This window comes from Protopterus annectens, chromosome 15.part0 (assembly GCF_019279795.1).
Source record: "Protopterus annectens isolate FY-2018-M chromosome 15.part0, PAN1.0, whole genome shotgun sequence".
Taxonomy (NCBI): domain Eukaryota; kingdom Metazoa; phylum Chordata; order Ceratodontiformes; family Protopteridae; genus Protopterus; species Protopterus annectens.
The window spans coordinates 675,257,057-675,273,442 of NC_056749.1; the positions used below are offsets into that span (position 1 = coordinate 675,257,057).

General features: G+C 39.6%; 1 protein-coding gene across 1 annotated transcript in view; it reads left to right on the forward strand.

Annotated features, from left to right (window-relative positions):
- The first annotated feature begins 14,462 nt into the window (after window positions 1-14,462).
- Window positions 14,463-16,386, forward strand: part of MCF2 (MCF.2 cell line derived transforming sequence) — a 1,891,050-nt gene continuing 1,889,126 nt past the window's right edge. Inside the window, exon 1 of the mRNA XM_044057533.1 lies at window positions 14,463-15,001. Coding sequence (XP_043913468.1) covers window positions 14,905-15,001 — 97 coding nt within the window. The 5' untranslated portion in view covers window positions 14,463-14,904. The remainder of the gene's footprint in view (window positions 15,002-16,386) is intronic.

Below are 16,386 nucleotides of genomic sequence, written 5' to 3' on the forward strand. Positions count from 1 at the left end.
CACTATGTCAGTGACCACATGCTTCCAAGGACTTAAATATGTAGCTCTACATGTCAAGGTTCTTCTCTCCTACTATTATGCTTCCAGTGAGTTAAATTCCTCCTTGGTACAGTTTTTATCCTGCAAGTGTGTGATACACACCAGGTGTGTCTTTTAGTACAGCCATTTTGTAGACTGTTGATCTAGCTTAACTGTAAATACAATGCCTTTTCATTTGTTGGTGTTGAAGAGTGTGGCTTCAAGTCCTCTTTGAGTTGTTCATTCATTTTGCAAGTTTGTGTATGTCAGAGTGGGTGTTTCATGACCATTGCATTAAAGTACATATAACACAGTAAGACTCAAGTTATGTTTTACCTTCATTTTTCACTGTATTTATGCTTTACTCCTCACCACCCACTTTATCACTACCCCTTCTATTATATCTATTAATTTTATTTTATTTTTTTGTAGTTTGTTGTTCACCATTTATTTCACATTTATATGTATTAGCATCTAAACTAGTACTCTTGTCACTATCCAGATTTGTCACCCCCACCACCACCACCAACATCACAGCCATTGGTGTACCCAGCTGCCATTGTCACCATAACACCATCCCTGCCAGCACCTGCAATAGCCACTGCCTCTGACCTGGTGAGGTATGTGCTTCAATAACACCTGCCAGAAACAGTGAGAGTGGAGGTGACATGTATGTCACTGGTGACAGTTCGACAGAATGGTGGGGTCTTATTGTTAGGCAGCTGAATGTCTGAATTAGCTGGCTAGGAGATCCTCATCTGATGACTTGTGGAGTTGTATCTGTACCTTGTACTGGTATTAATATGAGACTCCAGGCCCAGTAGTTTGGGAGCCCAAATGTCAGGAATAAACTCCCATTAGGTCATGGCTGGCTGGGACTGCAGCTGTGCACTCCATCTTATCCCACATCTCAAAGCTCCCCTCTATTTTTTTGTCTATGTCTGTGTGGTCCAATCCTAACCATCACCACTTTCTTTCATTTGTGTGTCTGATGATTCCTTTTCCATTGTCTTCCCTATCCCTGATTATGTCCGCACCTTCCCTGCCAGTCTTGTCTGTTTTCTCTGGTTGTATGCCGTTGCTACCTACCTTACCCCTTTAACCTTTCTCTTACTTCCCTTACTACCCACCCCAACCTACCTTCTTTTCATATATATAAATGGGCACCTGACCCGTAAAAATAAATACATTTCCCTCTTTACTCACCTCCAGCCTTCTCATTTCCTAAATGATTACCTCATAGTCTACACTCTGCTTGCTTCCCCCTTTTCACCACTTTCCTGTCTTCCCATTTCTAACCTTTAATTTGGCCAAAAAATATATAAGCACACATACTTCATGGCTCTTTAAGGCTGCCACATGACTTCTTCTTGTCATCACTATTGTGAACATGGGATGACTCAGATCATCATGGAGGAAGAAGCATGACTTATGAGAACTACTGGTGCTTGTATTTCTGTGCAACCATACAGCATTACTACCCGCGCTTCCTGCAGTCCCTGATGCAGCAGCTGTGAGTGGGATATTTAAGGAGCTGTTGTTCTTGCACTCGTTTTTTCTGCATATTCATTAGTAATGAGTATTGGGGATCACAGTGCGCATGTACAATAAACACAGGAGGGCTGTTCATGACTGCACCCACATCCTTTCTGAATGTCAGGAATATCTTTTGAAGCTATCCTGTTTTCTATGTTTATGGATTTGCTAAGAATGTCCTTTATGGTTTTAAGGAACTTGAGTCTAAACTGGAGTGGTAATAGCAAAGCTATATTAAACAAAATGCTATCACTGCACAGCCTAGAACATTGTGTTAAAGTCCCCACCAAACATAATAAACAACTGGTAATGACACACATTGGATGCTGTTATAACTAACATTATTGGTAAATGTCTTCGCACAGAGACTCATACAAACACTACTAGAAATTATTGAGCAGTCTAAGTATGGTTTCCAATTAAGAGCAGTAAATGTAACTCTTAATACATATTAGGAAAACATATTCTCCTATATATAGAAACTTTACTGCTTGCAGAAATGTACTCAGTCAATTGTGACATTATCATCCCAAAAATAGTGTAATTTCAACAGATAAAGTAATTTACTTCCTAAATCAAAGCATTTTGATTGATATTGGGATTGGAAAAGCTTAGAGCCTAAACGCAGATTTTCCAGCATTTATTGTGATTTAAAAGCTTGTTTTTTTTTTCACATATTGTACTTATTTGACTGCCTGCACTTTTAAAAATTTTTTTTTTGTTTAAATAATTTAACTGTTGTAGGCTAGACACCATAGTGTGATAGCCATTTCTTATCGTTTGTAGTCGTTTAAAACTGTTTTAAGTGTATTTTTTACTGTTTTTGCCTTATCTTTAAAAAAAAAAATCCTTGTTTCCCGCCTTTCTAAGCTAGTATAGTCCAGTTTTCAGGCTAGTGCTGAATTCAGGGCTGTGATACTAGTTTCTGAGTTGCCCATACCTTACTTGGATAGAAGGAAGTTTTTCTGTTCACCTGTGGGAGAGGGGAGCTTTGAGCAACCTATCTGTCCCTGGAGGAGTGGTTCCAGCGCAGAAGTTAGTGGTTTATTGGCCAATTTGGGCTAATTTCTATCTCTTTCATTTCCCTACTATAAAAACTGCATTTGCATTGTTTTGCGCACCGGGCAGTGCCAGTTAGCTATGGTTAAATTATTCCCGGCTCCACTAAGTCTCCTCTTCAGTTTTTCCCGTGAAACTAGTCTAACTCTCAACCTAAGCACTCAAAAAGCATCTTACAACCCAACACTTGCTCAGACCTAATAGCAAGCACTAATATATCCTGAAACTGATTGCCCAGCAGGGCAAGCCTCTTTATTCACCCCTCACCAACCAAGTGACTAAGCAGCTCACCCTACTATTCAGGCATGACCAATGGGCAACGTCAGGTGCACTCTCCAGTCCAGCTGGTGAATCTGGGTATCCTGAGGCAATGTTACAACTGCCTCATGTACACAGACAACCCTCTCCTCCTACCACAAAACACTAACATATGCGAAAGATGCAATTATACAGCCAAACTGGAAGCTAAGCTGTCTCCACCCAAGACTGGAACAAACAGTCAAGAGGAGAAGGTTAACACTTGCACCACAACTCCAGCTGCACACAGACCTACTAAAACAGCACTGGCAAAAAATACACATAAATACACAAAATCATACTTGGAGGCTCTAAATAAAAACCTGCAAAAGCATTAGAGACCTCAAAAGCCGACACCCAAACAACTTGAACTTCCCGTCACAAACCAGACAACACATAAAACACAGAATCAGTGTGCCGCACAATCACAGCCCTTAAGGTGAAATAACATACCTAACACTCTAGTAATAGGTGACTCTATAGTCAGGCACACTGACATCCCACTCACTAGGCTGGACAATCAGAAGGTTACTGTTAGCTGCCTGTCGGGAGCCAGAATCTGCCACATAACACAAGCACTCAGGTCACTCCAGAACAAGTACAAATATGACTCTGTCATTGTTCATGTTGGTGTGAATGACCTGAGACGTACCTCCCTGGACTACATGAAAAGAGACATGGAAGAGCTCTCTGATTATGTAGCCCAGGCTGGTATGACCCTGACCCTGAGAAGCATCCTGCCCTCACCAAGAATGATACCTCAGTATAAAGAAAAAAATGATCAATTTCAACAATTGGCTAAGCTTCTGGTGTCATTCAAAGGGGATCCAGTGTCTGTCAGCCTGGGATGACATGCTCGACAAGCTGCGTTGCTTTGCAAGAGACGGCTTGCACCTGTCACCCCTAGGCTTTCAAATACTGGCAAAGGCTCTTGCTGCCCCCATAGTGCCTTTTTTAGGCAAGGCTCAAAAGTGAAACCCACCTCCGTAAACAGCACAATTAACAAAAAACTGAGGGTTATGCTACTCCACGCCAGGAGTTTAAATCTCAAAATGTACGCACTTGAAGCACTCCTCAGTATGGAGAATGTCGACATCTGTGCAGTAACTGAAACCTGGTTCAAGGCTCCAGAGAGCACCCCAGCACTACCAGGCTACAACTCATACCCCAGAACACAGACTGAAACACAAAAGGAGGGGGTGTATCCATATTCGTCAAGGATACCTACAACTCCAGGTTAGTGGCGCGGCATGATACCTCTGAGATCATCCATGTGCAACTAACATCGGGCAAATCTGCAATGCAAATTGTGGGCTGCTACAGATCACTCTCCATGACCCAGGACCACCACTCTACCTTTCTGGAGACACTGGAAAACATGAAGGTCATACCAAACACCCTGATATTGGGTGATTTCAATTACCCTACCATTCACTGGAAAAACTACTCGAGTACAAATTCCCAGGCCCAGCGCTTCCTGGAATTCATCAAATCAAATGCCCTGGATCAGCTGGTAAGCTCCCCTACCAGAGGTGAAAACATATTGGACCTGGTCATCACCAACATGGGCAACAGGTGTTCCACACCAGAGGTCAACCTGTCACTGGTTAGATCAGACCATAAACTAATCACTCTGGATGTCCACACCCCACCACCACCCCCAACTAAAGAAACTATAGTAAAAAACTTTTCTAAAGCAAACTTCACCTTACTTAAGACAGAGGTAGTAAGTTTCACAGCCCCCATGCTGAAGGATAACGCTACCCAAGATGCAGAAACATTTACAAATGCACTCTATGAGCACCTACAAGGATGCATGGATTGTGCCATCCCTAGCAAAACCAAGACTCACTCCTCTAAGAGAAGGAAACCAGTTTGGTGGACCCCTGCAATAAACAGGCTATACAATAGAAGGAGGAAACTAGTTCAGAAAAAAAGCAAATCCCAAGAAGGAAAGACATCCCTGATCAGTATCAGTAAGAAACTGAGGTCCCTCATGAAATCATCCAAGGCTAACTTTGAAAGAAAAATAGCCAAGGATTCAAAAGATAACCGCAAAGCCTTCTTTAGCTTTGTTAAGAATCTAAGTGGCAACTCGCAGGTATGCACTGAACTAGTGCAAAATAGCACAAAATATACTGAACCTAGTGATATTGCTAACATCCTGGTAGATAGATTCAGTGCAAACTTCACCCCCCCTCTCATCTCCAAAAGGGCCTACAATACTGGAAAAGTGTAGTGTCCCAAAAATCACAGACGCACAGGTGAAAACAGCCCTTTCAAAAGCCAAAAACATAGCGTCAATGGGACCAGATGGTGTCCCAGGCTGTGTCTTGCAGGAACTACAGAACGAACTAACCCCCCACCTAAACATGCTGTTCAACCTCAGCCTCTCCACAGGCTACGTGACCATAGAATGGTGCACAGCAACGGTTATTCCTCCACAAAGGAGGGGCCACAACTGACCCTGGTAACTATCGCCCCATAAGCCTGACTAGCCTGGTCTGCAAGGCTATGGAGCGCATCATCATGGAATTCATTAACAAAGACATTGGGAACAACCAAACACTTGACCCAACCTAGTTCGACTTTGTTAAGGGAAGATCATGCCTACTAAACCTGGTTGACTTCTTTGAGACAGTCAACAAGCCATAGATGAGGGAAAGGTGGTTCACACAGCCTACCTTGACCTTGCCAAGGCTTTTGACACCATTCCCCACTCGGGTATTACAGAAAAACTCACCAGCCTGAACATAAACCCCTACTTCATGAGATGGGTTTCCAGCTGGCTTACAGACAGAACTCACACGGTAAGAATAGTGGGCTCCAGGTCTGACTCTAAACCAGTAACAAGTGGTGTCCCACAAGGCTTGGTCCTGGGTCCCCTAATGTTTGGCATATACTTCTCAGAAGTATAGGCAAACACAGGAGGACTATGGCTAACCAAGTTCACCGATGACTGCAACTGGGAGCCATAATTGACTCTCTGGCTGACACGGACATCCTCCAAAAGGGCCTTACTGAGATGGACACCTGGTGTCAAAGTCATGGCCTCAAGCTAAATGCCAAAAAATGAATAGTCATCCCGTTTGGGAAAAACAAAACACCCACGAATTACCACATAGGTGGCAGCCCCCTTAATACAGAAAAGGTAATAAGAGATCTGGGGACCCAGGTAGATAGTAATCTCTCCTTTGACAGTTAGGAAATCCTTCTATGTGGCCCATCTAATTACTAAAGGGTTCACATGTAGAAATAAAGAGGTTATAATGCCCCTCTACTTGTCACTCATTAGACCTATCATAGAGTACAGTGCCCCATTTGGGATGTACCTCACAAAACACTTCCAACAGCTGAAAAGACCACAAAAGTACCTCACCAAGAGGATTACTGGTCTCAAACATATGTCCTATGCAGCCCAACTGAAAAAACTCTGGCTGTACTCAGTGGCATATATTGCTTACTCAGAGGTGATCTCTGCCTGGCTTACAAAGCCATGTCAAACTCAGAACGGATGGACGTGCTCCACCTAAAGAAATCCAAGTCACTGCGAGCCACGTGCTGTAGTGAACTAAACCTCACCGCAACAATAAATAGAACATGCTGGAGGGATAGATTCCTGTCACAGAGACTCCCCATGCTTTGGAAGAAAATTCCAAATTACATCAGGCAGAGCCCCTCCTTACACTCTTCAAGAGAAACCTTGACAAGTATATGGGTAACAGTAAATACACCCCTGGGATCTCTTCATTGGCTCTGCTTGACAGAGGATCAGTTAATTAATCAATGGGATGGTGAAAGCCGACACACTCTGGCTAGGCTTATAAATGCCCTCGGGCAGATAGCCTAGTACCTATCTATGAACCTATATATATATATATATATATATATATATATATATATATTAAACTAAAAAAATAAAGACAAGAACTGTGGTTAAAAATGTGAAATCAACAAAGAAACCACTTAACCAAAGGTAAAAAAAAAAACGTTACCAGAAATTAACGCTTTCATTCCAAAAATAAATCCTACGACTTCTTCAAAATGAAAAATGACACACAAAACACCATTTAAATATCAATTACTTTAATGTTCACATATCAAAGTTCATTAATCAATTTCTGAGTTTTAAAACATTTAAAAAATACATATAATGCTTTTATTAGTATTTAAACAGTCTGTGTTTCAAAAACACTTGATATTAATGGCATCATTCAGGTCAGGTACCCAAATGGCTTCCAGTTTAATTTGCCATTTTTCCCCTTAACCTCTAGCTTGTTTGTGAAGTCACCCCCATAATAATCACATTGTCTGTGGTCAGTTGCACTAAAATAAAGCTTACTATTTTTACAATATAAAGAATGCTTACCCAAACCATTCTAAACATCCTTATTTTTTATAGCATTCAAGTCCTCCATTACCTTGTCCTGCAACTTACATTTAGTCATCCTGGTATAAAAATTCACACATGGGTAGCAAACAACAATGTAAATCTTCCTGACGGAATTACAGTCATAATGACTACCTACTGGGATAGTAGAATCAATATGTGTCAAGGACACAAAAGGTCCTGTTAATATGTATATACATATCTTTCATTGTTAACATTGGATCGTTCCTATAGCTTTAACTGAATCGAATAAATGTATAGTTGTTTCATTTCTTTCCAATATAGATTTTAAATATCTAGATCTTTTGTAGATGAACCTTGGTCATTCACCTACAATTTGGTACAAATCCATGTTGCCTTTTAAAATGTTCCATTTGTTGTATATAATATTTTGAAGCCCAGATGATCAACAGACATTTTGAGTGACATAGAAATGATTTGTCAAAAAGACGGTTGCTTTTATTTTTATTGTCCAAATTTTATGTGTGATGAGGGAGATTATTTTTCTGAGCTATGATACAGAATCAGAGCTGCCTAGACATGGTAAGGCCTTGCTGTGTCTAATTATGGTGGCTGTCAAAAATGCAATTACTAGAAAGTGGAAATCAAAGTCTAAGTCAACTATATTAGAATTAGTGAATATAGTAATAGAGATAAAACAACTGGAACTGAGATCTACATAGGAAAAATGGGAATTGTGGGGACAATACATACAGGGGAGGAATGAGGTTTAAAAGAAGGCAGGACTTGAATGAGCTATGTAATGTTTGACTATAAATGATTGTGTAGATTATAAGTGATGTATAATGCTTGCACTTGGGAGTGTATCATTATGGTCTGTGATGTAAAATGCTTGTAACTAAGATTGTGTCTGTGTGGTTTGTTTTCATTTATATAAATGAATGATTGCTTATGTCATACGTTATACATCACTTATAATCTGCTCAATCATTTTCAGTCAAACTTTAGTTCTAATGGTCTCAACCATTTTTGCAGTTAAGAATAAGATTAATATGATTTATCTAGCAGTCAAGGACCATATCTTATGTGATTTTTTTAGGTCTGTATTAGAACTCCGAACATTTGAAATGTCGAGTGTTCTAATATCGAACCCTAGCAATCGAAAATACAAAACATTGAACATTTGGAACAGCGATTTTTTTCCAAAACACATACACACAACACAAGCACATCAAACAAACAGCAATCCACACACATACACCTGAGCTCGTACACCTAACCCTACACTAAATTATCCATACACCACTAACTATCCACTTACCTTAACCCAAACCCTAACCAGAAGGTCTGTCACTATTGCACAGTCACCTCACCCACGCCCTAACCCTCATGCCCACACAATCGCACACTTATGTGACGGGCGCCATAACCCTAACTCACCTAACCCGCCCTAACCCACAAATCCACACAATCGCACACTTACCTGAACCCGACCCGTAACTTTCCACCCGAGCACTGAAAATACCGAAGCAACAGAAACAGACAACCAAATTCTTTCCCTAGGAAAGAATTTGGTTTTCTGTTTCTTCAATATTTTCAGTGTTTGCTGAAAACGGGACAGTATTAAAAGACTCGACATTTCAAATGTTCGGTGTTCTAATATAGACCCATTTTTTTTAATTGCTTCAGGTCAAAGGTCTAGTCTATAAATAACCATGTCACTAGCATATAAGATCATTGTAAAGGTATTTTTTTTTTCAGATAAGAGAGACAAAAGAGTTATTCAGCCATTACCATGACAGTTTTTGCTAAGGGACTGCCTGTGAAATGTATCTGATAGTCTCATACTTCTCAACTATCAAGATTTTCACAAAATTTCCAGATTTTTTTCAAACGTTTTTTGTGCTGTCTCTAATATAATTTGTGCTTTTATGACAAATCAGTGAGGATTGTACTGCAGTCACTAAATAATGACAGATATATGAGTTTCAGACTTCATAACCTTCAGAAAATGCTTGCTAATGCAAATCCTGTTATTTTGACCATCTTCTAAGTTTATAAGAGCAATATTTAAAATCTGTCCTTGATTTTGGCCTTTGTCCCGACATTATTTTGGTTTTGCCCAAAATTCTTATGCTAAGAGGTTGACAGATATGGGTGGTCTGCTAAAATGTGGCATACTTTAATTAATGAGATTGCCTGATAGTTTGTAACTTTATAAGGATGCTTACCTGGTTTTGTCAGCATGGTTGCTACAGGTATGACTGAAAATAGGTTGATTTCCCTTCAAACTGAAATCCTGGAAAAAAGAAAAAGAAGACCTGCAGCAACATCTGCAAATGAATAATATATTTCAGCATTTCAGCCATCTGGCCCTGGAGTTTTACATTTGAGTGTGAAATTGATAGCTTTAGAAAGCTCCAGTAAAGTAATAAAATCATCTAGCATTGCTTAGTAGATAGGAATAAGTGACTGAAAGTTAGCTTTCTGTAGAAAATATTTCACATTTGACCTATCCCTCTCTGTACATATTTTGGTGTGACTAGAAAGGTTCACAGAAACTCTTAAAAGCCTAATTAATATTTTATTGTTATTAACAACCTGTGGTGAACAGTCCAGCCTAACTGTTGAAATAACATCCTTTCATTAACTCTCCTTAATTCTACACTCCTGCAATTTGCATCTTCTATTTCCTACAGCCGGTGCTCTAGTATCTGCTTTTTCTAAGTAGAGTTGTGCTCTCACACATTTCATCAGGCTCCTTTGTTTTAGGACTCATTGGTAATTCTGGGTAGCCTCTGGGTGCCTCAATCATTTAGTTTTACATTCTGTCTAGGCATCCTCAGCTTCTTCCTCTAAGTCTTGAATGTGTTTATGTTTTCTACTTAATGTAGATTTTGCCTATTTGTATAAAATATGCATTTCTAATATGAAGTATTCCTATCATGTCATAACTGGTATGCTCCTAACTAGGTCGTTTTGTCTAAAACCTTGTATTCCTTTTCTGACTACTTCTAAGAAGTCTGAATATTTCAGAACAAAAGAATCTTGCCCCCATAGCTGGGATGAGCATACTGTAACTTTAGATCTTTCTGTAATGTCACGGCTACACAATCAGTTAAAGATGGGGTCTTAATCTCAATCAGTGAGTTAATTAGACTCTTAGAAAGCAACTCTCTACAGCTAACTGGTGAAATGAAAGTGAGGCCTCCCACCAAAGTTTGTAATAATCTTCATGTGCCAACAAGAGCTAAACTTCATACAGCCTACAAGAGTAGTTTTGAGAAAAGGATTGTTTTTTAACAAATGGTTTGATCTAACCTACACCATTCTTGGTGTATGTTGAAGCTTTCTACCATCATTAGAAGAATATCATAGGCTTCTAACTCCCTGAAAATGTCTGCAAAAATGTGACTCACTGTGATTTGGACCATACATACATCCTGTCACATCAGCTCCTTCCTGTGAGTCAAATCTAGCAAACACCACTGTCCCAGTTTATCTACATTCTTTTTACTATGTTTCCATCCTAAAGTATCTTTAACTAAAATGACCGCCCTTGGCATCGACCTCTTAGGCTTTAAACTACCTCCTCCATCCCAAAAATGTTAATATTCAGATATGTTTCCTAGACACTTTGCATTCCTGGATAAAAGTTAGATTGCAGTTCTGACTTAATAACCACTCTTTAGTTACTTTCTTTTTTGTATGGAGAGTTTAAACCTCTTGTACTAACAGAAATGCATTAATGATAGAATAATAGCTATTTAATGGCAACACTGGACATTACAGACAAAGATTATGCTACAAGAGGCTAGCATTTGCCTAGCTTTCCTGCTAGCCCATAAAAATATCTCTGCCAAAAAGATTCAGTGAAGTGGTGTCCACATTATACAATTACTGTGACAGTACACATATTTAGGGGCCTAGCACTAACAATTGTAATACCTTACCTGACATTATGTACCCTCACTATGTCCTTTACTATATTTATGAAAGGTGGTGAGATCCATACAATTCTCAGTTCTTTTAGATGCCCTTCGTTGTAAAACAAGCTGTTGCTGCTTCTTGTCATAGAGTTTATCTGATTTCGGCAGATTAGCTATCTGTATCATTTCCCCTTTAATTTCAACCTGGGAAAGCAATTCATAACAGTTGCTTCTTGGGACATCCGAGATAAAAATATTGTTTTGCTTTGAATTTCTTGGGATGATCTTCTGACATCACTATTCCCCAATAAACTATTCATAATGGTGGAACTACTCGTGTTAAAAAGCAGTAGAAAAAGGACCATTAAAATGCTCCTGGTTCATTGCACTGTTCACTGAGCAGGTCCCATAGTAGACAGGCTGTTCCTTTTAAAAGGCTGCAAAACATAAATCAGGCATTGGTCACTGAAAGAACAAAGCAAATTTGGTCCGCCTGTCTGGATGGTTTGCGAGGACCTAAGGTGGGAAGGGTTTTGCTCAAGAACACTGGAAGTCCTAGTGTCAGGAATAAGCTAAAGAAACCAATACTTGAGTGGGTGATGAAGTGAATTAATATCCTGCCCAGTAAAGCTAATATTAAAATCAACCAATGCAAGCAAATTCCATTTGCTCTAAAGATGGTGGAACTAATCCTGCAGGTAAGTCACTTTCATGGAAAACATCTGTGAGTGGGTTGTGGCATACGAAACATGTATTTTTGTATTTTCCTCACAGAAAATCTTAACTATAACTTAGCCAATACCAAATGTGACAACCTGATAAAAACGACATGAAAATAAGAGTACTTAAAAACAGTAACCCCCCCCCCCCCCATCACCACAGACACGCATGCACAAAACTTCCTGGCCCTTCTATCCCTTCTGAACATGTGAGTTTTGTGAGACAGGGAGGAAGATCAGGTCTCCATCAGGTTTCAGAAACTTCTGTTTTATTTGGTTGGTGTAGAAGGGGTAATTCAAACTCATACACTTTCTTGGGGAGAGACTGTTAATAGTCATATTTACAATCATCATATATGGTTAACATCCGTTGTAGAAAAATTCCTTGCAGTGACATCAGAATTCAGGATTAGATAGAGTATCACCATCTATCCATAGATGATGAAGCAGATGAAGAGGCCATCCACAAAACACAATGGTGTAAAGAACTACAAACGCATTGAGTGTGTGTGGACCACAGGATATAAAACCTCAAAAACCTATTTGCCCTGGAAAAATACAACCAAGAGCAGAAAAGGGACTTGATATCAGAAGGTATTGCTGATAACTATAAAAGAGTCAGAGTTAAGAGCGCAGCAAGCAACATTTGAACAGCAGTATTGTAGGATAGGAATGTAAATTTGCTCTAGGCAAATTAGGACTAAGGTCATACCACAGTGAAAAACAATGTTCTGTTATTCCTCGAATTATCAAAAGTGAAACATACAAAAAAGAGAAATTGAAATACCATTATGTACACTGTACAATAAAAAATGTGTATGGATTGGTAGAAGAAAACAAACTAGTACAGCAAATGGTTCAAAAGGCAGAAATGGAAATAATAGTTAAATTAAAAATGTACTTTATCGAAAATGTTTACTAGTGAAAAAGTTGAATAGAAATGAATCTACATATGCTGGAACTCTTTAAAGTGTCTAACTGCTTGAAAAAAAAAGACCATAATTTAGGACTCCAGTGTACAATCTGCTTTGCAGAAAGGCTGAAAGGGTAGACTTATAGAAGTGACAAATCCCCCCCAAAACAAACACGCAACTTTCACACTGCATTGTATCTGGTTACCTACCTTTTCCCATCATTTACTTTATAGAGGACCTAACAGGCTTGGCCTTGTCTTGGGAACATCTTCCTAACATCTCACCTTTTAACACTGCACTCTGTCTCTTATTGCCAGACTGGCCAGAGCCATATGTGTGACATTACAATGTTTAGTGAACACCACAACACTACATAGTCATCGTTAAACAAACAAGATAGATAATAGAGATATAAAAAAAATAATTAAAAAAAAAAAAAAAAAAAAAAAGAAAAATAAACACAAATAAATAAAACAATAATTAAATTTAGTCTGTTCTGATTAATGGATGTCTTTAGTTTCCAAATATAGTAAAGGCTTGCAGACAAGAACAGCCCCTTTTAAGAGAATATAGTGCAACAGTTAGTAATCTGAAGCAGAGATGTAAAAGAGCTAAGTGTCCATCTGTCATGGAGAAAGGTACCATTCCTTTCAACTGTCCACATTTTCTCAGAATGTCCAGATTTTTGCCTTGTATTTTTGACCTGTTCATAATAAAATGTGAGACTTTCTGGAAAATCATTGAAGACTGAAGTCACTAAATAATGTCAGACATTTTAGTTTCAAACTTCATATCCTTCAAAAATAACATGCTAACACAAAGCAAGTTGTTGTAGCAACTTTCTACGTTTATAACAGCAACATTTAAAATCTGTGCCTATTTTTGGGCGTTTGCCCCCCCCCCCCCTCCCCTCCCCCTCCCCATTATGTTTGGCTTTGTCCAGATTTCTCACTCTAAGAGGTTGAGAGGGTATGAAGGTACTCCATTAATCCAGTTGCTTAGAATTAAGTGCGACACATCCTTTTTACACCCTTGTTGACATCTCATATTTTAATTTAATCCAATGCACAACCCACTGATTGTTTCTGACAGCAGTGCTCCTGCCTAGTTTTACTGAGCTCACAACCACCCTGCGTTCATCTGTTCATTTATGTAGGCGGTGCGTCTCGCCGGCTGTGAGCTGCATCAGATGCGCACAAGTCTGATAAACTGGTATCCGTCCTCAATCAGCTAGATGTTCGGTTCTCATCTTCGGTAACACCTTAAGAATAAGAATGACAATAAGCGCTGGACGTACAAGATATTAGGTACATTTGGAGTGCTAATAACACATCCACACCCGCCCTAGCAGGCCCTACAAATATCACATCCATAACGCTGCAGGCACCCTCACTTGGAACTTGCTCGGACGAACCCAGGAGCCTCCCTTGCTAATGAGGTGCAGCACCCACACAGCCTGCCATGACCCGCCACCTCCTTCTGCTTTTCAGCTGATGCACACTTCCACAGGGGAGTGGCTTGGAAAAGGAAACCCAAACTTAACACTGACAAGTGCACGCCGAAAGGAAGGTTGCAGAATTGCAAAGCCATCTGAAGGCCACTTGATCTACCCTTGTTTGGCGTTGTCTATGCCAAGAAAGCAGTGCTTGGCAATCAGAGGGCAGGTTCATTGTGGCACACGCTTGCTACTGGGTATGACACTCCGTTGTTGATCAGCTTTTGCTTTGTACTGCCGGACTTCCCTCGGGATCCAGTGTTAACAAAGATGCTGAGTGGTCCAGTCCAGCAACTTTCACTATTTTCAAATACCAAATCAAAGGGCTGCTGTTTTGAGTGACTTTTCATCACGTCATTTTTCACGCTGAGACCCCCAGGAGAGCCAGGGTTCTATCCGATGTGCCAGAAAATGTTATTCCCTATGGCAATATAAAAGTTGGAGCTACCCCCAGAATACAGACGTAACGATGTTAAACTGATACTGAAGTCAGATGAACATTTATTTATTTTTAGAGGTTAGATCGCTGTTTTCTTAATTTGTGAGAGTGTGTGAAGCTTAAAACAAATAACTGAGATGAGCAGCAATGGCACGCCAAGACTTAATAAAAATCACCGAAGCTGAGATGGAACACTATTACTCCTTTCTTCAAGCCAGCTCCGCACTGCTGTCCCTGCTTGAAGGTGAGTACAGTTTGTGTTACAATTGTGTCACTACTGTGTTATTGCATTAGCCTGTCCAGTTGTGTCACTACTGTGTTATTGCATTAGCTTGTGCACTTGTGTCACTACTGTGTTGCTGCATTAGCTTGTGCACTTGTGTCAACACTGTGTCATTGCATTAGCATGTGGACATTGCTGCAGTAGTTAGGGTAGCGTAAAAGTTTGCTGCATTGCTGTATCCAGGACAGGGCAGGACTAGCAGATATCAGGCTGGGATTTCACTGTCATTGCAAGACTGAGCTCATGTAGTATTATCCTGTCAGGAGAACCGAACTCCGAACTTGAACCAGTTCACTGAGTAAGTCGTAACATACACCAACATAAGCTTAGCAGGTATGAAATATAATCTTTTAAGAATGAAGTTAGGTAACATAGACCAGTCAGTATTTTGTGAGGTTATTATTATTATGATTATTTTGTCTTATATTATTGCGGCGCTTGTCTTGTAAACATTTTTGCTTTTAACATAGATCTGTCAAAGCGGTTTAGGACAATGAGTTAACCCATCTGTGTCTGAACTTTCTTGCTTTTATCAATAAGAATTTGTAGTATCGACAGTGTGTAGCTTAGCAGATTTCTGTTAGAAAAATAATTCTGGAACTAATACGGCGGTAATAATAAAATGAACTTTACATAGGTGCACATTATTTCTAAAGCATAATGTCTGCAAATATTCTGCCCTGGTTGAGTCCGGAAACTTAATGAGTCGTATTATAATACCAATAGGTTTCCAGCTGCAGCCTTTCTAATTATGGAAACTGATACAAAAGGGAACAGGAAGTAAAGGGCTGCGAAGCAGGAACTGGAAAAAAAATAGCTGCACCTGTTACAGGTACCTTAAAACTGTAATTTGTTTTGTAACGGAGGTGCAAATGGCAAATCCAAAACAACACCAAAAGTGATTTCTGATAGAGAAGGGAACTATGTGGTTAAAGATGCGGTTCTGACAAAGAAAGAACTCGGTGCATAATTAATACTGGTCAAGTAGAACAAGCAGGTGGCACTTAAATGCGGAGGGTGGAATTGAAAAAGTCTTGATGGAAAAAAAGAGCCTGGAGTAACTTCATTTGGGTATAAATGGAGAAATAGCTGCAGTACCTGTGTTGGCAAAATTACTTGTGGTATGTTTTTATTATCGTATACCCTTTTATTTTAATCCTTCCTTCAACTCAACAAGCAGTTCCTGAAGTCATTCCAAGATAAGCAATACACATGCTTTTCTTTAATGTTTGTGTGTTAAGAATTCTGTAGGGGCTGGCAACTGGTCTGATTAATTGTGTGTGTGTGTGAAGGAAAATCCCAGCACTCTACTTAGCAGGCTTTGACTGTTAAAATAGGGGTGAAGG